The sequence below is a fragment of the Taurulus bubalis genome (assembly GCF_910589615.1).
Source record: "Taurulus bubalis genome assembly, chromosome: 14".
Classification (NCBI taxonomy): domain Eukaryota; kingdom Metazoa; phylum Chordata; class Actinopteri; order Perciformes; family Cottidae; genus Taurulus; species Taurulus bubalis.
The window spans coordinates 25,811,661-25,836,247 of NC_136602.1; the positions used below are offsets into that span (position 1 = coordinate 25,811,661).

Sequence of the window (24,587 nt, forward strand, 5' to 3'; positions counted from 1 at the left end):
CTGATTGTTAACACAGGCATCCAAACATTCCTTTCTTTCTACCACACAGGATCTCAGGATAAAACACTTATCTCTGCATTGGCATGAGCATCATTTACATGGGGAGAACATTATTAAACGAAATGAACAATTTTAACATTGTGTACACAAAAAAATATATTCTATTACCTTTATTAACAAAAAGATAGGACAAAAACAGGAGGAGAAATCCTGTAGATGGAAAGACGTAACGAGGCGTAAGGGAAGCTGTAGGAAAGACAAAAAGGTGACGTGAAGCGGTACGTCGACTAAACTTGAAAGGACTTTTTCCTCTGGCGGAGAGGAGACTGCACGTTCCACTGCCTCAGTCCAGGAGCTCTGAAACACACACACACACACACACACACACACACACACACACACACACACACACACACACACACAGTTATAAATATCTTCTCTCCAGAAAGGCCTCCTAAACACATGAAATATAAGACGACTAAATATCAATTCAATGCAATATTGGACACCACCATTTAAATGGAAATTGAAATGTTTAAGACTAGTAACTGAGGTTGTTATCCATGAAAGGGATTCCAAATGAAAATTCTGCGAGCGCCAAAAACTAAATTCCATGTGCCTCCCTTTTAGTGTGCGGAGGCAGAATCTAGGACACATGAAGGGTCAGGTCTGTGACCGAGATCGGATCTTCCTCGCATTTAGGATTGGATCAGCCAGACAAAGCAAAGGTGACATGGCTCCTCCCTCTGATCTCAGGGAGGTGTGGACACTTTATCGACCACTTCATCCCCTTCAGAGGAGAAGTTTAAAGCAAGTCTACTAATACTGCAGGGAGGAAGAGTAAGCAGCAACAATAACGGCCGCTTTTATTGTGAATAATTTACAGGAAGTGAAACGGGTTTATCCATTGTTTTACAGCCTAAAATATACCACATAGGAGAAAGGTTGATTTTGTTTTCCTTTGATTTTATTTGTTGAATTGTATTCATGCTGTGCACTCGGACCCTCTGACCCTCAACTAAACGTTAACACTGCTGCACTCAGATGAGTTTTCTTAAGCATGCAAGTTGTAGTTTTAACCTCCAGCATGTCGTACCTGCTCCTTCCAGAGCGATTGATTTAGACGACATGTTGCTATGGTAATGGATTGATTTTCATTCACAAATGCTGGATTAGGTGGCTAAAACTACATATTTGACCATTAGATAAAACTATTGTTACTTTACTCAAACTACACACTAGAGTGCCCGCAGGAAGCAGAGCTGACAGAAACCATGGACGCTATGGCGGAAGTAGTGCACTCACTGCTGCTCATTTGGCCGCACATGAAGGACACTGGTATCCCCGACAACGCCTGTGGGAGACACGGCAGATTAAAGTTATCATGTTCATAACATATGCTCATAATCACACTGCTGCCCGATGAGTGGGACCAAGTGAGACTTACTTGTTCCTCGGTCACTGAAGATGGCGCTGACTCCTTCACCAAACGTCAAATTGATGTCGACTCCTAGATTACAGGGAGGACGGATGACATGTTTAATCAATTAAAAAGGTACATCTCAAATTTATTTCAGAAATGGCTCCAGCAAGTGTTGCTTTTAGAAAACAAAGATATGGGACATTTTCCTCACTGAGTTGGTGTATTTTTTAACGTTGGGCACATCCAGGCTAGCAACCGCTCCCGTTTCCAAACTTAGAAACATCTGAACATCGGACTCTTGGAAAGAATCTTTATTTGTGTAATTCTTTTTAAGATTTTCAAGAATACACTTAAAAGGAAACGTGCATTCGGACTGCGAGAACACGACCGTGTGTAAAAGAGGAAATACGGTCTGGAGTCAGGGATTTCTACCCAGCAACAGGGTTCATACACATTCTGACCAGTGGGTCCATGACTTTAAACCAAATGTCCATGACAAACATTTAGTGAAATCTGGGTGTAAACAGTAAAAAGTGAGTAAATGTAGTATTTAAACTAACAATGAGAATACAAAGCATACAGTAAACCTTAAATGACTCAAATGAATGAGACAATAGTTTGATTAAAAGAATAAACATTTATATAGATGTCTGTATGTATGCCTGCTTATATTCTGAGTCTTTCTTTTAAAGCATATTAATTATTTCAAACTCAGCGTGAATGAACGACATGAACACATGAATATAACACATTTACATGACTTTTACTAAACCTTTGGGGTTTTATTTTTTTTCAAGGACTTTCCCAGGCCTGGAAATAACCATTTTAAAGTTCCATGACTGTTCCAGGTTTCCCATGAGCGTGAGAACCCTGCAGTAACGCTGGTGAGCGATGTGGACTCGTACCTTTTGGAGTGCTGATGGCTCTGTAGTCCACGGCTCCTTTCGGCATCACTGGAAAGTCAAAGAGAACAGTCAAGTACAGTAGGAGAACTATGATAATCAGATTGGGAATGATGTAAAATTATTTATTTACTATAATTGTGCCGTGGTTTTGAACGACTAAAGAAAACACATGGATTAAAAAACGGATGTAACTCCGTAAGAAGCGGTCTGAACCCGTTGAATGGAAGTTAAATCTGTGGTAACTGATTTTTTCCCAGAGCAGAAACAAATCTATTAATTAAAAAAAAAGTATACATCATCACGTTTGATATTGAAAAATTGTTAGCAAACAATACCTTATTAAAAAACAACAAAAAAAAAAAAATCATCTGAATTAGAACGAGATAATCTGTTAAATACTAATCCAGATGAAAACGCGCTCCTTTGATGTTATTTGATGAATTGTATTCATGCCGTGCCTCTGACTCTAACCCTTAAGAAAATGCATGCAGCAGCGTTTCGTTCAGCATGTAAATTGTAGTTTTAACCTCCAGCATGCCGTACCTGTTCCTTCCAGAGCGATTGATTTAGACCGGACATGATCCCTCCGCCCGGAACTGTGCACACGCCTGATAAACACAAACACACACACACACACACACACACACACACACACACACACACACACACACACACACACACACACACACACGTCTTTTTTCCTCACTGAGGCCATCGTCATAAAGAGAAATCAAGGGAATCCTACAAAAAAACAATTAAAATGTACAATAGAAGTGCAATGTTCCCGATTCAATACCAGCATGTGTTCCCTGTCTGTATCTGAAAGTCGACCTGTTGCAGGTTTTATTTTATCGGATGAAGCAAAAGAAAAGCGGTTTCCTTTCTGATGGACGGCGACGGTCCTGAACATAAAAACTAATATTGTAGACGACGCCCTCACAGAGCTGCTGTGGTGGGAGGAACCTACCGGTCAGTGAACGCCAGCCGGGCAGACACTGGGTTTGGGCGTGGCGGCTGTGGCGTGGCGAAGGTGAACGGGAGGGGGAGGGGCCTGCACCTGACGGGAGAACCCTGGATTGAACCCTGAGGAGAGAACAGAACCACCAGGACACGTTCACTGACCATCGGGAACTCAGAGACTCTGGCCTGCATTTGTTATCAATGTAAAAACATAAAAGAATCAATCATTTCTTAAACATTAGCAAAAAAAATATGAACCTCACAGTAGTAATGGTAATATTGTCACGCATTGTATTTCTCTTTTTAAAATAAATTAGAAAAATATATTAATAGTTTCAAAATAAAGACTTTTAGAGTCACAGTATGAACACAATATTCCACCTCAAGACCATTTGCATTACAGTTAGATGATTATTTCTCAATGAAGTTGATTATTTTCCAGGCCTTGCAGAAACTCTGTGGGCTCACAACTATAATTATTATTTTGATTACAGAAAATTGCCGCTTATAGTGTCAATTAATCTTTGGTCATTCTTCCAGAGTCCACGGGGATGTGATCAAATGTTCCTTTATTGCATAAGGATTCCATTTTTTTCTGCAGATTGACTCATCAATCACTTGACTGATCTTTTCAGATCTAAGAATTTTATTTTAGTAGAATGTATTTAAATACTGTAAAATAGACAAAAACCTAATATTGCTTAATTAAATAAATTAGAATACTATAACATACATAAACATCAGTGTTTACAACTACTATTTATCCTAGCACAGTGCATAAACATTAAATTACATTTTTATATTTTATAATTTTCTGTCAATCACAAAAAAGTTGGATTTTGATGTTTTAAACTAATTAAATTGACACCATTGTTCAAAAGTCAAAATACAAAATGCTGTGGAATAATTGAAGACAAATTGTGTATGAGACTACAAAATGTAAAATTTAGTATTTATATATTATACTACATAAGTATTGTTATTAAATACTGGCAATTGAAAGATTGAATACAAAAAAATAAAGATACATGTTACATATACTATGTAATATAATTATTACTATTTTATCCACAAGCTTATCTTAAAGTATCTAAACCTCTGTGTACGTTCCTGACCTGTACCCTGGAAGTCCTCGCCGCTCCCGTCAGACTGCAGTCGACCATCTGCTCCTCCATCTCTCGCTCCTTCTCCGCCGTCTTCAGAGCAAACTCCAGCTCGGCCGCCAGCTGCTCGTCTCCAGAGAAGAACTCCTTCACCTCGGTGCGGTAGTCCTGCATGGTCACCTGGAGCGGGGCCACACACAGGTATGCTCACAAGAGGCACTTCCTCTTCAAATAAATACGCAGAGCGTTGCTGTCTCACCTGAAGGTAGGCCATGAGGTCTCTGAGGACGGGAGAGCGCTTCTGCTCCAGCAGGCTCTTCAGGCTGATGATGAGAGGAACCGTGTTCTCTATGAAGGCCTTCTTCTGGACCTGTGCATCAAACGTGACACATCGGTAATACAACCGGTCCGTGGTTGGCTGCTTATTACATTATATGTGCCTTTGATGTGGCTGTGCTCAGTGTAAAGGACCTCTGAGAGTGTAAAGTATTTTAATAGTTTGTTCCTTTTTTATGTCTTTTATTTTAGTCCGTTTTATTACTGCAGCCGGTGCGTTTCCGGTTGCGCTCTTATTCTGAAGGTGCAAAACCGGAAGTTGGTTGTCAGAAACGGAAGGGAAATGAAACTAACTGAGACTAACTTGGCCGGCAGTGCTCACCTGAGACACCACCTTCTTCTGCGCCACCTGCAGGACAACCTTCGCCATGGCGGCCATGTTCTCCTCCTCGGCTTCCTCCCCTGCGGCGCCTCCTGCTGGAGTAGTGATGGCCTGCAGCTTCATCTCTTTCAGACTCAGGATGTTGAACGTCTCGGACAGAACTTCGGCACCATCCGCATCCAACGGCAGCTCCTCGTCCGCAAAGCATGCTGGGATAGGAAAAGGTGAGCGGTTACAAGGGATTTTTTTTTTTTTTGCACGAGCGCTTTCTAACATTTTTATTTTGTTTACTTCTCAATCAACACCCGTGTTCACCTAAGATGGTGTGGTTGATCTTGACGGTGATGTTGAAGCGCTGGGCGTCGGTGAAATGCTCCAGCAGGAAGCGGTAGATCCGAAAACGCTTCTCGCGGTGCTGAGCTCCTTTCAGTGAGAACCGAACCTTTTCTCTGCATGGATTTAAATAAAGAAACAGGCCAATGAATAGACACAAAAACAATCCTGGCCTGTATCGTTACAGGATCCATGGAGCCAGTGTGACCTGGAGGACGGGACTAATATCCACACAGCTTCCTACCTCTCACTCTCAGGGAACTTGTTGTAGGAGTTGTGTTTGTTGTAGGAGTTGAAGTGGAAGATGCACTCAATGAAGTGCTGGCTGAACATTTCTGGGTTCTTTTTCAGTAGCAGGTGCAGCAGGCAGTATTCACACAGACTGGGACAAGAAAACAAGAGGCTCAGGTTTTGATATTGTGTCCGAGAGATTTTAGATAGTAACAAGACTGAAACAAAGATTTAAGTATAAAGTGTTATTGTGCACTTAAATATTCCTTATTATAATTTCATGGATACCCCAAAAAATTGCCAATGTTTGTTTTGGAAAACCCTAAAATACATCACGCCACAAAAGATCTACAGAACAGGACGTTGCTTCAAATTGTTCCGACACAATGTGGTGCCTTGACCTTCAGGTAAACAGTTTTAACATCACTTTTTAGCAACGATTAAATTAAATTGTTATGCGCAACATTTATAATGAATTAATAAGTAGTGTCTTCATTTAAAAGTACTGCTATATGAACAAACGTGCAATAACATTTGGTTTGCAAACACTTTGAACCAATAAGGTGCTTTTTAACAGCAGTATTTTATAAATATATATAAAAAATACTGCTGAGTTACAGCACATTATATGAAAAAAAATAAATAAATAAATATATATATATATTTTTTTTATATATATATATATATATATTATTTTATATATATATATATTATTTTATATATATATATTATTTTATATATATATATATATTATTTTATATATATATATATATATATATATATATATATATATATTCCTGATCCGATGTGAGATCCCGGGACAGGGATGTCGTATGTGTGCAGACTGTAAATTTGTAATTTGTGATTTTGGGCTATACAAAATACACTGAATTGAAGTATTCCTTTTACTTAGTAACAGTTACATATTTATTGTAAATCTCAACTTAAACATTAATGTAATCAAATCAAATATAAACCAAAGTTATTTGCCACTGCCAGGGCGTTAACGTTTTATCTAGTTTATTATAGAAAAAGATGTCTCGCAGTAGCGATCATATATACAGTATCTGTCTAACTTTATTTGGAACTGCTGTGCAACATGGATCAAATGTGCGCACGTTTCAGCAAAACGTCTTCTGGGGTTTACCTGGCGATGGCAGGCACCGGGTCAACCAGCGCCACCATGAAGCGAAAGAAGAGGGAGCCCTTCCATTTGACAAATTCCTCCTGGAAAAATAAGAAGAGGCAATTAGACACTGAAAACACGCCTCGCCAAAAGATTCACCAGCTCTTACACGGTGCACCGTGAATCTCCAATCGGATGTTTCGTAAGCCATTATTTTCAAGCTCAAGAATTGAAAGAAAAGCTCACTTTCTTGGCTGTTGATGAAAAACAGTGGTTTTTAAATTGTGTTTTTGGAGTACAGTCATATTTTATTGTTAGGTATAAAGTTAGTCAATATTCCAAAATTTTCAAATAGCTTTTGTTTATTTGTTGTGATATCAGGTCAACTGAAGTATTAATACACCTGTTGCTATTTCACAGGGCAACTGCAGTAAATAACGTAAAAGCCTTTGTCTAACTGGCGAGTGAAGGAAGCGTAGCGCCGTCCCCACCTGCAGCAGGCTGGTCAGCATGATGAGCGTCTGCTCCCTGATGACCGCCTCACTGTCTCGCAGACAAGCGGAGATGTTGGGGATGTAGTGCTCCACGGTGTTGGTGTAGCGAACACACAGATCACACATGATCACAACCACATTGTTGCGCACGGCAACCTCCGTGCCGAGCTCCAGCTCCCTGGCAAACACCGGCAGGTACTTCTGGACCAGTTCCTCGTGCTGCAGACAAAGCTTGCCTGAAGGAGAGAAAAATGTTAGATGTGTGAAGAGACAGCGGAAATGCATGGCGGTTGTGAACAATGTTTCTGATGGTGCGAGTACACAGATCCATCATTTCCACGCTGGCCAGTCATTGTCGATGTAAGCAGCAGGCGGCAACCTCTGGTTGTGCATTAAACTTGCATTCATCCAAATGGCCAGCAGGGGGCGACTCCTCTCGTTGCAAAAAATAAGTCAGTCTATGAGAAAATGTCTCGATTGCTCACTTAATTTATTATCTCATAAACATGAGTTTATGTCTCAATCTCTAGTTTCAAGTCTTCTTCAATACAGCATGACGTTCATTGAGTAAATTATGGTAATTTTAGAGTCAAATAGACCATAAAGCAGAGTATGCGTTAGGGCGGGGCTACCAGGTGATTGACAGGTCGCTACCAGAGCCGTATACGGCGTCTCTACGTCACTTCTACTCAGTCCAAATATGGTCATTTACGTTCACTGGTTGCAAAAAAAAAAACAAAGAAAGATGGCGACGGCCAAATTGCAGAACTCGACAGTTCAAAAGCACAGCCTACAAACCAACGCCATGCAATGCATTGTGGTAGCACAGCGCTGCGTTTCGAGAGACAGGGGCATCAAGTTGGTCCCCTCCTCATTTGCATAAAACCTAGCATACTTTATGCAAATCAGCAGCGTCCAAAGACTTTTAAACGAACTAGCCGTTGTTGATCTAAAATGAAGACAGATTCAGCAACTACTTGGCTTATTCCCCCTCTAAAAGGATTTCAGACACATTTCAGGATCCGGTGCCTTGTGCTACACCATCAGGTGTGCAATGCTGGGAAGCGGCATGACCCCTCGCGTCCAAAAGAACTTCTTCTGGACACGCAGCACCAGACACCACTGACAGAGACAGAGGGGCTGTAGAGTGAGGGAAGCACGGCTTACCTAGAGTGATGACTCCGTGGGCTCTGACTCTGGTGGGCAGAGAGTTTGCTTGGAACTGGGAGAGCGGCAGCGATGCTGGCAGCTCTTCCTGGCACTCTGTCACCAACAATACACACACGTTACCACACAATACACACACGTTACCACACAATACACACACGTTACCACACAATACACACACGTTACCACACAATACAGGTGATGCTACATTTTAAAGCCCATAAATGTAGGTTTAGATTTGTATTTTTACTCTTGGATATCAGTATCGAGTCAGGCTGTACTCGGTATGAGCGATAGATAAATATGGCTATGAAATAAATATATAAATTATAGTTTCATAGATTCAATAAATACATATTTTGTGTGTACACTCGCCACAATCAGCAAGTACGTCCACGCTTCTCACCCGCCAGTGTGTCAGAATGCGTGGTCAAGACGGACTCCACCAGCAGCACTGTCCTTTTGCCGACCTTGGCGGGACAGTGGAGTGACGCCACACCCAGAGTGTGGAGGTGTTTCACCTGGAAGAGAGAGAATCTTCAGGTACATTTACATACGCACTGACCTTGGGTGGTGCTGCACCCTGGGCCTTTGAATTTTTTTTATAAAAAGCGACATGACACGGCGTCCACATTATTTTGCAAACGGCAACGCTGTTGTCAGTGGGCTGGACTTGTATTCATATCTAAAATGAAGAGTTGAACACCACTGTGCAGCAGCAGCAAAAGGAAACGGAAAAATGTGTAACTGAGAATGACGACATGGTCAATTCTGCCGCATTAAATCACAGTTCAGGAGACTGAACGGAGCATGACAAGTTAATATATGGCAATAGTGTGTGTGTGTGTGTGTGTGTGTGTCTATCCAGTCCCAGATGACTGTGCAGCGTTAAGAAGACAACTTTCCATCTTCTCTGACCATCTCTGTGATTTCTGACGTCTATACATCAAAGGCAAGGCTGTGACCGCATCCAGAAGTGATGGTTCGGGTCACATCTTGGTTTAGGAGTCAAGGTTCGATGCGAGTGCGGGAACATTTTGAACAGACAGTAGTGCAAGTGTCAAAGACAGGATTACGGTTGCATTTTGCACACTGGCTCTTTAATAAACTATAGATATGCAACATCCCTACGATTGGCACAAGAAAAGTCCTGCTTGCTTTTCCTTCCTACGGGGTCCGTCTCACCATCAGCTCCTCGTTGAGGTTCTGCGCTCCCTTTTCTCTCAGGATGATGTCGGCTAGATAAGCCTCGCACACAGACACCAGCTCACCGCAGCGCTGGTTCAGAAAAGCCTGAAGAAAACAAAAGAAATCACACATGACATGACAGGAAGCGGGGAACTGGGAATGAGTGATGTTTTTGATTCAACTGATGCGAGACATCATATCGGGAGAACCCGTCCCACGCTGGATGATGAGCCGTTTAGGTTCTGTCCAAGATCCAAATTAAGTCTTTAAGCTCTGCTCACCAAAACTCTGCTAGTATTTAGTCGAGTTTCGAAGGTAAACAAGACGCGCGTGTTTTACGTCTGTTGCGTTCATGGTCAGAAGAAAGGAACAGTCGGCTCGGTGTCACAGAATTATTACAAGCGTTCAAAATGTCTGATTATTGAGTTTTCTATCTATAAAATTGCAATGCATCTAAGAATCAATGTGTCCATGGTTGTCTATATTGAGCTTCTGTGTACTTCACACCTTATACATGAACATCAAGGCCTCAACGTGAAACACATCAAGCTAAGAGAGCGTCTTCTGAACTTGAGCAACTATACATTTTGCACCCTAACAATTCTAGATATGAAACCATCCATAGGAGAAAAGGCGAGATCTCCAACCTGAGTGTCTTTGATGTCTTCGCTGCGGCCGAGTTGATAAAGCGCCTCAACGGCAGCAGAGATCACCTCAAGAGACAAAGTAAAAGTCTTCAACCAAGACATCAGATCAACTAGAGAGGGGAGAGATAGAAAGAGACATGACGCCAACTCCAAACTCCTCCTGTGAATGTTCCATCATCCCACACCGCGTTACGAACCAATGACTCTGTCCTTGGTGTCTTCGTTTAAATGCATGGCGATGTCTCCCATCACACACAGGATGTGACAGCAGGTCGTCCCAGTTACGTCCTTTGAGCTGAAAGCAAGATTAAAAGTAGGAAACTGGCGCCGGGCTCTCGGCCGTTAATGTCGTCAGGAGACATTGTGCGTCCCGCTCACCTGACCACGCTGTCCCAGGCGTCCAGGATCTTCCCGTAGGCCGGCCTGGGGGACGAGGGCACGACCTTGGAGAGCAGCAGCCAGGCCCCGGCGGCGTGGTCGGCCTCCGTGTGCGACATCAGGTTGGTGACGAGCGTCTGCGTGAACTTGTTCTGTTTGGACCAGATGGTGAAGGCCCTGCTGAAATACCGGCTGGAGGCCCGGGGCGAGAAACAACGTCAGCGCGGCGATGATGTGCTCAGTCTCCAAGCAGCGGAGCATCAGAAGGTCAGTAAAGATCGCTTTGAAATGAGTCCTGATAAAAAACACTTACATTTTGTGTTAATACTCATTCAGGTTTTGACTATTTGACATTTTCTTATTTTGTATGAGCTACAGCAGGGTTCATACACACTCTGACCAGTGGGTTCCATGACTTTAAACCAGATTTCCATGACAAACATTTAGTGAAATCTGGGTGTAAACAGTAAAAAGTGAGTAAATGTAGTATTTAAACTAACAATGAGAATACAAAGCATACAGTAAACCTTAAATGACTCAAATGAATGAGACAATAGTTTGATTAAAAGAATAAACATTTATATAGATGCCTGTATGTATGCCTGCTTATATTTTGAGTTAAAAGCATATTAATTATTTCAAACTCACGTAAATGAACGTCATGAACACATGAATATAACACATTTACATGACTTTTACTAAACCTGTGGGATTTTATTTTTTTTCAAGGACTTTTGCAGGCCTGGAAATAAACATTTTAAAATTCCATGACTCCTCCAGGTTTTCCATGACATAAGAACCCTGCTACATCCACACTGCTACGTTTACGTTTAGAGGCCCCTAAAACAAAGACGTTTGTAAATCCTACTGACACCGTTTTCTGGGGACGGGCAGCAACATAGACCTTTGATAACGAGGACGCGTTCGTTACTTCATTGGGTCTTAGCGGCCATGACGTGTTGTTGATTCATCACGTGGTCGGAAGAAAAGAAACATCAGCCTTGATTACCAATCGACTACCAGCCGTTAAGTCAACATGGATAACGGATTACAGGCATAGCTGACCTTTTTTTCTATACTAGCAGCTGTTGTGGAGCTAAATTCTGCATTTTAAAATTCTACTCCTGCAGACATGCAGAGGCGTGATCAGCCCTACGGAGCCGACGTTTGAAGTCACGGTTTGCAGATCTGAGGAGGGCAATGAACACAAAACGGAGGACTTTATTTATCTAATTAATGATTGTTTTGCTCTGCAAAATACAAATTATGAAAATTACAATGGTGAAGTCCACAAAGAAACTTTAATCGAACAAAAGCATAAATTCTCTCCAGTACGACGGGGACAACGAAACCGAGAGGAAACGAGTGAGAGACGTGCATTGACCACATGCATTGACCCGTAACCTAGTAAACTTGATTTGAAGGTGATTTTAAAGTCAATTTGATGCAAGAACTGCAGCTTTTAAACTAAGTTAGAAACATTTAACTTGTTATCCCACTAAAATTGACTGAATGAGTGTGAAGTAGAGAAGAAGATCTTGTGTATCAACCAGAGTAATATAATACTCTGCTGTATTTTCTGTAACTAAGCAACCAATTCACTTCCCGTTTACATCAGCACCCGCATGCCCAGTGTACGTGAATGGTCATGTGCTTTGTCAGGCGTGGACAGAATCATTTCTAAACCGCTGGCGTAGACGGAGATAGTTTCGTTTCTTTTAGCATGCATGCGTCCTGAGTGTAGCTGCTTCTGACCTGAGGTTCCAGCACTCGTTGCAGAGCAGGTCCAGCAGCTCCCAGGTCAGCCTCTGACCGGGATCCAGGTGGCGGCTGGCGGAGTACGGCTTGACCTGGCTGAGCAGCACCTGGTCCAGAGCCTCCAGGGCCCTGTCCTGCACCGAGTTCTCCGGGTCCAACACGGCCGGCACCACCCCCTGCAGCCACGCCTTCTGCACCGCGCTGCACTCGGGTTTAGCCTGGCGGTCACAGCAGATACGTGTACCGCAAACATTTTATTCGAACTTCAAAAACGTTGTACTGCGGGTCGAGACTCACGCCGAGCAGCTCTCCCACGCACTGCAGCGCCTTCTTCTTCACGGACACGGCCGGGTCCCGGCAGCGCTCCGACAGCGTGTCCAGGTTCTCTCCACTCAGGGGGATCACGTTGTGCTTCAGGAGACCCACCAGGGTCTGTGCCGGGGCGGCAGAGGACAGAGGTCAAAGGGTCATGTGCACAGAACGCCAGGGTGGCCGATCCTTATTTTAAATTTGTAACATGAAGTTTTTTCGGATACCTGCAGCGCCGATTTCCTCACGTTTATCTTTGAGTCTTTGACCCGCCGCAGGAGGAGAGCCAGGTTCTCTCTTGCTGCAAATATGTAACATAACCTCTCCGAGTCAATGTCAGACTCTGAGTGGATTCACACCCAGACAAACGGGGAAACAATTCTTCAACAAATCTGATGGGCTCGTCTCACCGTCACAGTCGGAGACGTCTGTGGTGCTGATCTCCACGGTCCTGAACGGCAGGGTGCGGTAGGTTTTCTGAGTCTGTTGGGCACTAAGGCTTCCTGAAACACATTTATAAAAACACTTCAAACAACAGGCAAGGCAGTGAAGGCCTGGAAACAAACGTCACTACATTTAAAATTACATTGTAATAAACCAGAGGTATAATTGACAGAAATAAAGAGTGAATCAGATCTGTCTGGGAGGATTCATCTTTCCCAGATGCGGCAGGTCTCAAAACAAATCAAACAACAAATCTGTAATAATGAAACAAGAGTGTACCTGTGTGTTCTGTAATTTCGCTCTCCAACACTGTCTGGGTTCCGGCTAAACAGAGAGAGTAGACAAGTTACTTCAGTGGAAATGAGTCCACAAAAACAGTTTCTGATACAAACGCAGCAGCTCTTAAAATATAAACATCACCTTACATTCTCTAATAAAAACAAAAAAAAGAAAAAAGAGTTGTGTGTTTTCATACTTTAGCTCTAAAAAGTGCTTTGTCTACCTAAACGGGTCCCGGTTTCAGATCCAGAATGAACCTAAATTCCTCACGTCTACATGTACGAAACAAATGTGTGTGTGCGTGCGTGCGTGCGTGTGTGCGTGTGTGCGTGTGTGTGTGTGTGTGTGTGTGTGTGTGTGTGTGTGTGTGCGCTCTCACTGGCATAGAAGAGGTTGTGGACGGCCCGGGTGACGTTGAGCGAGGGCAGCTCCAGACACTGGGCGAGGCAGGCCAGGGCGTGGCTTTGCACCGTGGGCGAGTCGTCCATCCGCCGGTCGAACATCAGGTCCTGGATCAGGAACTTGTGCGGCAGGAAGCAGGAGAGCTCCGGGTCCTGAACCTCCTCCGGACTCCTCTCTGGCTGCTCCAGCAGAACCATCGCCACGTCCACAGAAAACAGCCGGCACACCATCTACAGGAGCCGGCACAGCACACTGTTCACGCCCACTGGTGGGATGCAGGGAGCCCGACTGACTAGGCTTCATCTACTGAGCGCTAACACCCAATGGGCTGAAGGCTGGAATATGTATTTTTCTCTCTGTCTTTTAACTTGCTTACTTACTAAGCAGGCCGGTTAAATTGTACTTTACCAATCTAGTCAAAGGACTTTAAACCCTTTAAAAACAGGGTGCGACTCTTTCCAAAAAGGTGTGTTATTAGTATGTGGGCTGTTCTTAGGGCACCATAATACAGTTTGGAAAACTCGGGTGACCGCTCGAGGAGGCATTTTTGTGATTCTTTTGCAGATATACATTTTTTTCACAAGACTTTGCTGAACAAATACATACAATAAACACAAGTATTGGAATTAATTTGGGGGTTCCTACGACGACTCAAAACACAGGGGAAATTAAGAAAACAAATCTAAAGCCAAAATTGGTTCCAGGGTGTTTAAAGGGTTAAAGGGGAACTACGCACATTTTAAAATGCATACTTGTGTTCCCGATGGTCTGAGAAAAGTCAAAAGAAATGTTAACTGACAACAGAATAAAACTAATTTTGGCATTAAAAAAGAAAATTAATATTATGTGGGTCCACAAAATGTGTCTATGGAGCAGCTCTAGACTTTATCTTCTAGGAATCCTTCAATGATGATGATGATGATGATGATGATGGTGATAAGTAAGGGAAGTAGTGTTTCAGGTTCATCTTTTATGTCACAGTAGCCTATTGTTGATGCATTTCCCTACAGGCTTTCATTTTTGCTAAACTGTCCCCCAATATTTCAAAGTCAGCAACAGTTTTTTTAAAGCTCCATTGCTTTCTCATGCACTGGGAGAGTGAGTCACAATCAAAGACTATTACCAACATGTCTGAGGTGTTAATTATGGTGATGTGTTACCTTTGAGCTTTTGGAGAACTTGTGCAGCCACTTGATGAAGCCGGCATAGTCGGTACTTTCCATCTGGGACGTCAACATACCCACAGCCTGGGCTCCGTGGCTTCGAAACTCGCTCCTCTCCACCATCTAAACATCCACAGCAGAACCATTATGGACCCGTTTATGAAATGAACATCATGCTGTATTGAAGAAGACTTGAAACTAGAGATTGAGACATAAACTCATGTTTACAATGTTTACTGAGGGAATACATCAAGAGAAGTAGAGTCATTTATATAGACTTCTATACAACCAGAGGAGTCGCCCCCTGGTGGTCAGGAGAGAGAATGCAGCTCTAACACATGAAGCATAGACTTCTATACAACCAGAGGAGTCGCCCCCTGGTGGTCAGGAGAGAGAATGCAGCTTTAACACATGAAGCATAGACTTCTATACAACCAGAGGAGTCACCCCCTGGTGGCCAGGAGAGAGAATGCAGATTTAACACATGAAGCATAGACTTCTATACAACCAGAGGAGTCGTCCCCTGGTGGCCAGGAGAGAGAATGCAGCTTTAACACATGAAGCATAGACTTCTATACAACCAGAGGAGTCGCCCCCTGGTGGTCAGGAGAGAGAATGCTGCTTTAACACATGAAGCATAGACTTCTATACAACCAGAGGAGTCGCCCCCTGGTGGTCATGAGAGAGAATGCAGCTTTAACACATGAAGCATAGACTTCTATACAACCAGAGGAGTCACCCCCTGGTGGCCAGGAGAGAGAATGCAGCTTTAACACATGAAGCATAGACTTCTATACAACCAGAGGAGTCGCCCCCTGGTGGTCAGGAGAGAGAATGCAAGTTTTAAGACACTGACTTCACTCTGCAGAACCGGACGCTGCCGCCTGGTTCACGCTTGTATTTTTGGTTTCTACTAAAACATGTTTACAGGCGGTAATGTTTGATACATCTGTATTCCCCTCTCTGTTTGAAACACTCCGGTTTTATCCTCCCTCGTGAAAAAAAGCCCAGTCTGATGCACCTTCTTCTCAAGCCGTGGGTGGAGGTGCATATAGAGCGGGTCGGTATATTCTCATGATGGAAGGGGAGCCAGATCTGATTGGCTTGTTCAATCACAGGTTTTCTGATCCGAAAACAACTGACAAACTAAACTACTTCAGTTTGTGTGTTGGTAGGAACTCAAGACCCAAATGGATGTGGACAACAGTTCATTTTGGCAGATATTTTAGATTTAGTATTTCGTCAAATAAAAATGCTCATTAGTTTTTGTCACATTTTCATCTTTCATGTTTCCGTCTAGTTACTTTTCAATATTACTTTTGGTCAAATGTTCTCGCTCCTATTTTTTTAATCTTTTTCACTCATCAGATTATATTGAATGTTTCAAGTCAGTCAATTTAGCCCAAAAAACTATAATTGTCATTTTTATCTCATCATTATCTGATGAAAAACAGGTTGAATGCCAAGAACTCCGCCGTCCTCTTGCCTGTGGCCTAGAATGAGACGAGAGAGCAACATCTGCGTCAACCACCCGACCCACGACTTGCAAACATCACACATTATAGTAGCACTATAGTCAGGACGGAGACAAGAGGACATGGACGGACTGAGCGCCGCTGCCGTCTCTGTGTGTTTCAAACAGACAGAGAGAGCGCGAGAGAGAGAGAGAGAGAGAGAGCAGATGGAAGGTGAAGAAAATGAAAAAGAGATTCTGGTATTCTAAACTACATGTCAGTCACGTCTTTTTCCGCCAACAATACTGCATATTCCATATTGACATCAGTAGTGTTGAATGACGTTGTTGTCGTCTCGTCATGAAAAAAGGTTGTTAGTGAATTTAAAAAAATGTAATTAACTCTGGTGCACAAGCACTGCAAAGTGAGTTTTTCCCCTTTAAGAGATAGACAGTTGACACAGACTTGACACAAATGGGACGTGCATCACTGCAGAGAGTTGCTGGAGGATTCACCTGGAAGCAGACATGCTGCAGGAGGATCTGCAGCACAGGCAGCGCCGTCTCTTTCAGCTCCTGCACAAGATGACTGCAATCACAAACACACAAATCAGTATGTCTCAATATATATATATATATATATATATATATATATATATATATATATGACTCTTAACACGTCGCAGTTAAATGGGTAGAAAGTGATCAAAAGATCTGGATGTGAAGCGTTCCTTCAACAGAAATAAAGGAGTGTTGTTGATGTCGTACATATTTACATTATGCTTATGGCTGTTGCAATGTCGGATCCAACTGTCACACTTATTAAGACACGTAGTAGACAAGTACCATAAAAAAACAAAATCATGTTGATATTTTGGTGGCTTTGATAATAACAAGCAATGATACATTTCAGTAGATTTGTAACATAATTTTTTTTTTTTTTAAATGGAAGAGATAATAATCAAATCCAGCTGAACTTCTCTTTATGTCCAGCAGATGGCAGTCAAGACTTTCTAAGCAAGTGCAACAATTGTCATAAAAAACTAAACAAAAATATCAATTCCCCTAATTAGTTTCATTTTGACATTAGTTTTACGACCAGTAACGGTTTCTTTGTTCATCATCTTGACTCGTGCCACATTCTCAGCCCTTCCCCTTGATGTCCTGGACTTTTGTTGCTTCTGACCTTGAGTCAGTTTGACTTCTTTCACCATTATAGAAGAGACATCAGGACTATTTTAATCAGTATGTATTGACCATCAAAAGGGTGACACGTCTTTTCACGTCAATTCTTCCGTCAAGTGTTCATATCATATCAATAATTTAAGCTAATATATTTTAATTTTTTTTACCAGGATCTTCAGTATTTGGATCAATACATTAGTTCAGGTGTTATTTAAATATGTCAGATCCACATTTAATCAACATTAAAGTAAATATAAGTATTGTCCGTGTCCGATTTCCACTTTTTTTTTTAAACTTCTTCACTTTCATATCTCAACATAACTGCATATTAAGATTTAGAAAGCAATTCTAAAACCCGGCTGTTTACCAGACAAAGCGGAGGGCCTGTTTGCGGGTGGCCTGGACGGCCTGGTTGGGCACGAGGAGGGAGGGTTTCCCTCGGGTGTCTTTGTTCATCATCAGGATCACGTAGAGCAGCCGGTGGAAGACCCTCCGCAGGGACTGGACAAGACACGTCGGTTAATACCAGAAACACCTCTGTTAAAAACACCTCAAGTCACCAGATGAATCAGGAAGAGCTCCTCGACCATATTTCTTGCATCTAAATTTGATGAAAATGCACCACAACACAATATTTATCATACAATTTATCAAGTTAAACTCAGGTGGTCTCCATGATTACATGTTGAGTGTTTGACTTCAAAACACTATATATTTCCTTATAGCCATGTTATAAACATCACGAATCTCCCAAAACGATTGAAATAGTAATAAACTAAATTTATATTGATCGATATTCATATATAACCAAAGGGCTCCATGCTATAAGACAGATAATCCACTATTAATCAGACTTTTACTTCTTGTGACCTGACCCCGCTCCCGTGCGTCACTACAGAAAAAAAACAATTAGCAGCACAAATGTTCCCACAGTAATTCCTGTCCATTTATCATGTGCAAAGGTCAAAGATATGTAATTGGTTTGCTTGGAAATAACAATCAGAAATCCTAGCTGGGACTCTTTATGTCAGAGTGTTTAGAATAGCTGCACATTTAGTGGAGAAGTTAACATAGTAAACCAACAGGTGTGCATGCTGTGGACCAAGATGACCGGATCTTACTTCTTTCTGGTCTCCGTGCTTTGGCGAGCAGAGCAGCTTCAGGCCGTAGAAAGCCATCTCAGGGACGCTCCTCAGCTCGCTGATATCCCTGCACAGGAATAACACAATGGTCAGCTCCAGCACTCGATCTTTTATCGAGAGAGAGAGAGAGAGAGAGAGAGAGAAGTGAAAGGGACGACTCACAACGGAGCCGCAAAGGTCATCTCTCCAATGGCCGGCTCAAAGTAAAGGAGCTTGCTGAAGATCTGCGGAGAAAACGGAAACACGTGAAAACGCTGCAGTGTGGTGGGGAGCGAGAGGCCGGGATCACGAGGATCACGGGATCACGAGGATCACGAGGGAGCAGCTACCTGCGTGCCGTGAGCGGCGCTCTGCGGTCGGTCCTTCAGCGGAAACGTCTGCAGGAGTCTGAGGAGGCTTTGAACCAGGAGAACCACAGCGTCTCTGATCTTCATCAAGTCCCTCGCAGAGAAATTATGCTCCTCTTCCTCATCCTCTTCCTCCGCATCATCTACTTCCATCTGAGGATAACAGATTACATTTATTAATATGTATTTGTTTTTGGTTTAATACTTCTGATTTAGTATTTTATGATTTAAGCACATTCTATCATCAGAAAAGGTCTTATCATGTGGTGCATGGATGAAATGTGAATTCCACAAGAAGATATCATTTCTTTAATGAATATCCATTTGTTGTACCACAACATTGCAAAAAAATGTTTTAAGTCCTTCAAAAATCAATTTATATTCAGCAAAAAAAAACAGCATATATTTATTTTGGGAGTTTCCAGTGATAAAACATTTTGGCCAGAGCGTCACGACAACATAAAAAGCATTCTTAACACAGCAGCAATTGTCCACAGTGATTTTTGAGGAAAGATGTAATTCCAAGCAAGGCGTCCAGATGAATACACGCTTTTTAATAACCGTTTGTAAAAAAAACAACTCACAAGGAGTGAATAGATATAGGGAATTACATTTATGTTATGGAAAGGATTAGAATCTTAAGAAAAGTGTGTTCATGTAACTGTGTGGGTAAAAGTGTGTGAGATATGTAAAACCCTTATGGACAGATTTTGTGAAGATATTGACTGAATGACCCGATTACGTAGCTTTAGCTTAGCAAGCTAAAGATATTGTGGGTGGTAGGAGAAAGAATATTTCTCCTGGGCTGATGTATGTGTAATCTAAGATAGTCTCAAAATAGAAAAATACAATCCCCTTTTTTTGTGTCACACAAAGTGCTCTAAACTTCAGAGAGAGGACGATACCTCCGAAGGTTCCCTCCGCTGTGGTTTGGAGCGTTTGCCGTCGGCCTTCATCATGTCCTTCTTGCGCTTCTTCCCGGAGTCCTGAGGCCAGCAGTGAGCGGTCAGGTCTGAACACGTGTCCAACAAAACCTCGTGGAAAACCTTGGTGGCGATGCTGCCTGGAAGCAACACACACGTTACTCACCGTCTTTACACCATAATTTATCGTTAATCCTGGATGATCCGCCTCAAGTTTCTTGCCAAAATCAAAATATTTCAAGATCACATTTGAACACAACATGATCATGTTTCAAGTAGGAAGCTATTAGAAAACAGAACTATGACCAAATAAATGTCAAAACAAAAAATAATACAAAATAAATAGCTAAAGGGTCTACTTGTAATATCTCTAATGCACCAATGTTCAGCAGGGTTTTAAACACGCGCACACACACACACACACACACACACACACACACACACACACAACAAAATAAATAAACATTTATATAGATGCCTGTATGTATGCCTGCTTTTATTTTGAGCGTCTTTCTTTTAAAAGCATATTCATTATTTCAAACTCAGCGTAAATGAACGACATGAACACATGAATATAACACATTTAATTGACTTTTCGGATTTTATTTTTTTTTAAAAGTACTTTTCCAGGCCTGGAAATGTTAAAGTTCCATGACTTTTCCAGGTTTTCCATGACAGTAAGAACCCTGATATTTTGTTCCATTTCTACAAATAGATCCCCCAAAAAGTTACTTGAAAATGATGTTTTTTTGTTTTATATATTTTATGGATACCTATTGAAACAGTACGAGTTCAGACACACAATCCACCAAAATGATATAGTGACACAAGAGCGGCTCATGTTTTCAGAGGATATGACGATCCATTCATCAAAGTTCTATACGTCGAACACAAACGTTAGCTTCTCCAACAAACTACCATGACCTGTCCTGACCTTTAACGAGGTCATCAAGTATTTATGTCAAGTCCTTTTTACTGAATAGCGCTTGAACGCATCATAATGTAACTCCAGAGATTAGCGTTAGTCTGGAGCCCTAATTCAGAGTACCATCACGCTTTCAGAATTTTGGCATTGATTTGGTGTTGAAGTTTTGGTTCTCATGACATCCATAGTTTGTTTGCGTGGTGCAGTAGCGCAGTACAGATTCCTCCCTATGGTTTCATACTAGAAACTCTGGATTGTGTGACGGTTCTGGTTTCTGTCCACCTGTCGGACCGTGTTGCAGTGATGTCACCGTAATGTTCTTCATTACTCAACTGTTAGTACACGATTCGATGGGTACTATTTCACACACAAGCAGTGAAGTGAAAAGACTTGCTGGACAGTATGTACTATTGATTGTTCAACAGAAGAAAAAGAAAAAACGTACTGCTTCGGGTTTTACAAATTTCCTACATGTGTGTTTTTCTCAGATCTCACCTGGGATTCCCAGCAGCAGCAGGTAGATTGAGGCTGCGTGCAGACCGCTCACCCTCTGCTGGGCGTTGGCCGTTTGAGCTTTTCCCGCAAGCACAAAGAAGGACAGCACGGCCACCAGGGACTTGATCGGCACCTCGTTCTCCCCCAGAATCGCCCAGATGCTCTGCAGTGCAACGAGGGAGGCAAGACAATGATATACTGCTGCTACCAGGAAGGAAGAAGGTGTTTCAGTGCTGGATCAGGTTTTTACCTGTGAAGCTTCATCTTGTGGGTCTGCAGCATAGACCAGTAAACACTGGTACAACGTTCTGAAGGCTTTGTCTCCACTGGCTGCCAGTTCGTCCTCTATGCTGTCGTCCAGTGATTTTGTCTCTGTGAACTCCAAGTCCCACACGGCGTCCACCCAGGCTGGAAATCACAACAGTTATCACATTACCAACCCACGCGACGCAATAACACGACAGACGTTAGGCTCGTTGGAGATGAACTGCGTCTCGCCTGCAAAGCAGACGAGAGCAGCAGCAACAGGGGAGGCGAGAAAACAGCTTTTAGCTTCCTTTAAAGAATACACAGGAAGTCAAATCAACAGTTAATTCCTGTTAGATCAAATCTGTAGACTACAGACCTCGTTCGGATTCATTCATACATTTTTGGAAATATATATTTTTGTATAAATGTGCATGCATCTGCATTGTATGCTGTCCTTTGTTTTTTAGGTCCTCCTGTGAAACACTTTGCTACTTGCTTTAAAATGCGTTATATGAGCTTTATAATAATAGGATTAGGTTCATTGGAGGCTCTAAATTGCCCTTAGTTGTAAATGGTTGTCTGTCTCTACATGTGCCCTGTGATAAACTGTCCAAGGTGAACTCTGGCTTCGCCCAATGGAAGCTGGGATTGGCTGTGGATAGTGGAAAGGAACTAACAAAACACACACGATATGTTTTTTTTAGATTCAACATGAGACTAATAGCCAACAATCTAGTCTCAACTACACAGAAAAGTAAGAATTTTCTACAAAACGTGGGGTTTGTTGTGAAATCAAAAAGTCAAAAAGCTCCCAGGGTTCATACACATTCTGACCAGTGGGTTCATGACTTTAAACCAAATGTCCATGACAAACATTTAGTGAAGTCTGGGTGTAAACAGTAAAAAGTGAGTAAATGTAGTATTTAAACTAACAATGAGAACACAAAGCATACAGTAAACCTTAAATGACACAAATGAATGAGACAATAGTTTGATTAAAAGAATAAACATTTATATAGATGCCTGTATGTATGCCTGCTTATATTTTGAGTCTTTCTTTTAAAAGCATATTCATTATTTCAAACTCAGCGTAAATGAACGACATGAACACATGAATATAACACATTTACATGACTTTTACTACACTTTTGGGACTTTTTCCAAGGACTTTTTCCAGCCCTGGAAACAACCATTTTAAAATGTCATGACTTTTCCATGTTTTCCGTGACCAGCCCAGTATTTAGGGAACTTGGGAGAGTTCTGTGTAAAAACTGGTAAATGTTTTAGGGTGAAAACGAAATTTATGAAAGAGTTAATCAAATCTAACGATTCATTTTAAACAAAACGTTAGATTTGATTACATCTTTCATGACGTTTGTGCATTTTTAATCAAACCAACACAATAAAGATCTGCTTCAACACGTTTAGCACTAACTATAAATCTGCGTTATTTAATTCGGCAAACAGATAAATAGTTAATGCTGAACTAAACCGGGTTTACTAAACGTTACTAAAGCCCTATCCAGTGTTTAACGAGTCATGACAGCTGCACATCATTACAGTAAGTCCACGATAGACAGTTTAGCCGAAAACACCAGCGGCTCTTTAGCGACTTGACACAAGGTGTGGAGTTTAATTTTAACCGTTTTGCTTCCAAAGCAGACGCCATTGTCTAAATTGCAAGATATGTGAAGTGAGTTCGTAGCGCTGTTGGATTAACCCGGGAAATAGTTACGTCATCTGTCAAACAACCGGACTAAAACTCACTGAAGCGAGCTTTCTATAAACAATATAGTGACAAAGGTTGTTTACAATATGCACAAATATGTAATTTTACCTTTGGGGATTTCATTCAACCTCAGAAACTGCAGCGCAGATATCAGAGACATCTTGTTTATATTTTGAATCAGCCCGCCCGAAACTTAACTACAGACTTTCACACATGCGCAGTGGAGCTTTCTTCGTCGCTGGTTCATTTGACCGGTTAACCTCTTTCAGCGTCATTAGCGCCATCTTGTGGTCAGGAGGAAAGCCTGTCGAGGAGAGAATGGAGCTACAACAAGAATATATACAGTATGACAAGATGCATAATCTGCAGCTTTTTAGAAAACAGAGCACACAATGGAAACAACTACAACCTAATAGAAGACAAAACTAAAAATAATACAACAAAATAGCTAAAGGTTCTTTTCTAATAACTCAAAATAATAACTTGAGGCACAGATAATACACTCAAATTAAACACTGACAGGAAAAAAAGAGAGGTTTATGTTTTTATTTTGATTCCAGAAGATATATTAAATTACAATCCGGTGTAGTGGCCATTTGTCCCGTGAGTAAAATAAAATAGATATAAATCAAAGAAAATAAACCAATACCAAAAAGCCCCTGGTGCACCATAGGTTTAGTAAATGACGCAACCAAAAGAATACAGGGTCCATGCGGGAGTCCGGTTTTACTGCTATTTATTGTAACTTAAAACAATCAAACAAACAAAAGAACAAACAAACGCTGCCTCTCCCTCGTGACCTGATCTGACGCTGGTGACGCGCTGGTAGAAAATCATAATTCAGTTTCAATTCAGTTCATTTTGTATAGCCCAACATCACAAATACATTCTGACGGAATCAGGCTGAATCACGGGATGGGTGTCCTCGTGAATCGCCATAAGCCTATAGGTGCATCCCGGCCCTGTACCCGCCTACTCGTTTAAGTACCCCAGGTGCCCACAACATTACCCCATTAACAAGCAAATCTAAAGACCACGTAAACAACTATAATTAAACAGTACTACTTGTGAATAAAAATAACTTATAATATTAGTCAATAGCTGCTACAATAGGGCTAAGATGAACATCACCTGTACTTAACGTCAACCAGCTGGTGTTTATAGGTCATTA

The 24,587-nt window shown here is 41.8% G+C and overlaps 1 protein-coding gene across 1 annotated transcript; it reads right to left on the reverse strand.

The window, feature by feature from the left end:
* Nucleotides 1-287: 287 nt before the first annotated feature.
* Nucleotides 288-23,576, reverse strand: ncapd3 (non-SMC condensin II complex, subunit D3; the record flags this gene model as incomplete). The annotated part of the gene is made up of 35 exons (XM_079230127.1): nt 288-357; nt 1,306-1,354; nt 1,448-1,510; nt 2,329-2,376; nt 2,872-2,936; nt 3,296-3,411; nt 4,404-4,571; nt 4,651-4,761; nt 5,050-5,258; nt 5,365-5,498; nt 5,627-5,764; nt 6,761-6,840; nt 7,231-7,469; nt 8,401-8,496; nt 8,807-8,921; nt 9,586-9,693; nt 10,236-10,345; nt 10,433-10,530; nt 10,614-10,805; nt 12,369-12,589; nt 12,669-12,803; nt 12,908-12,981; nt 13,091-13,183; nt 13,404-13,448; nt 13,783-14,035; nt 14,966-15,091; nt 16,938-17,010; nt 17,974-18,107; nt 18,728-18,815; nt 18,911-18,972; nt 19,078-19,248; nt 20,001-20,158; nt 21,439-21,601; nt 21,689-21,846; nt 23,525-23,576. 35 exons carry the CDS (start codon nt 23,574-23,576, stop codon nt 288-290), a joined length of 4,215 nt encoding a protein of 1,404 aa, XP_079086253.1.
* Nucleotides 23,577-24,587: the final 1,011 nt, after the last annotated feature.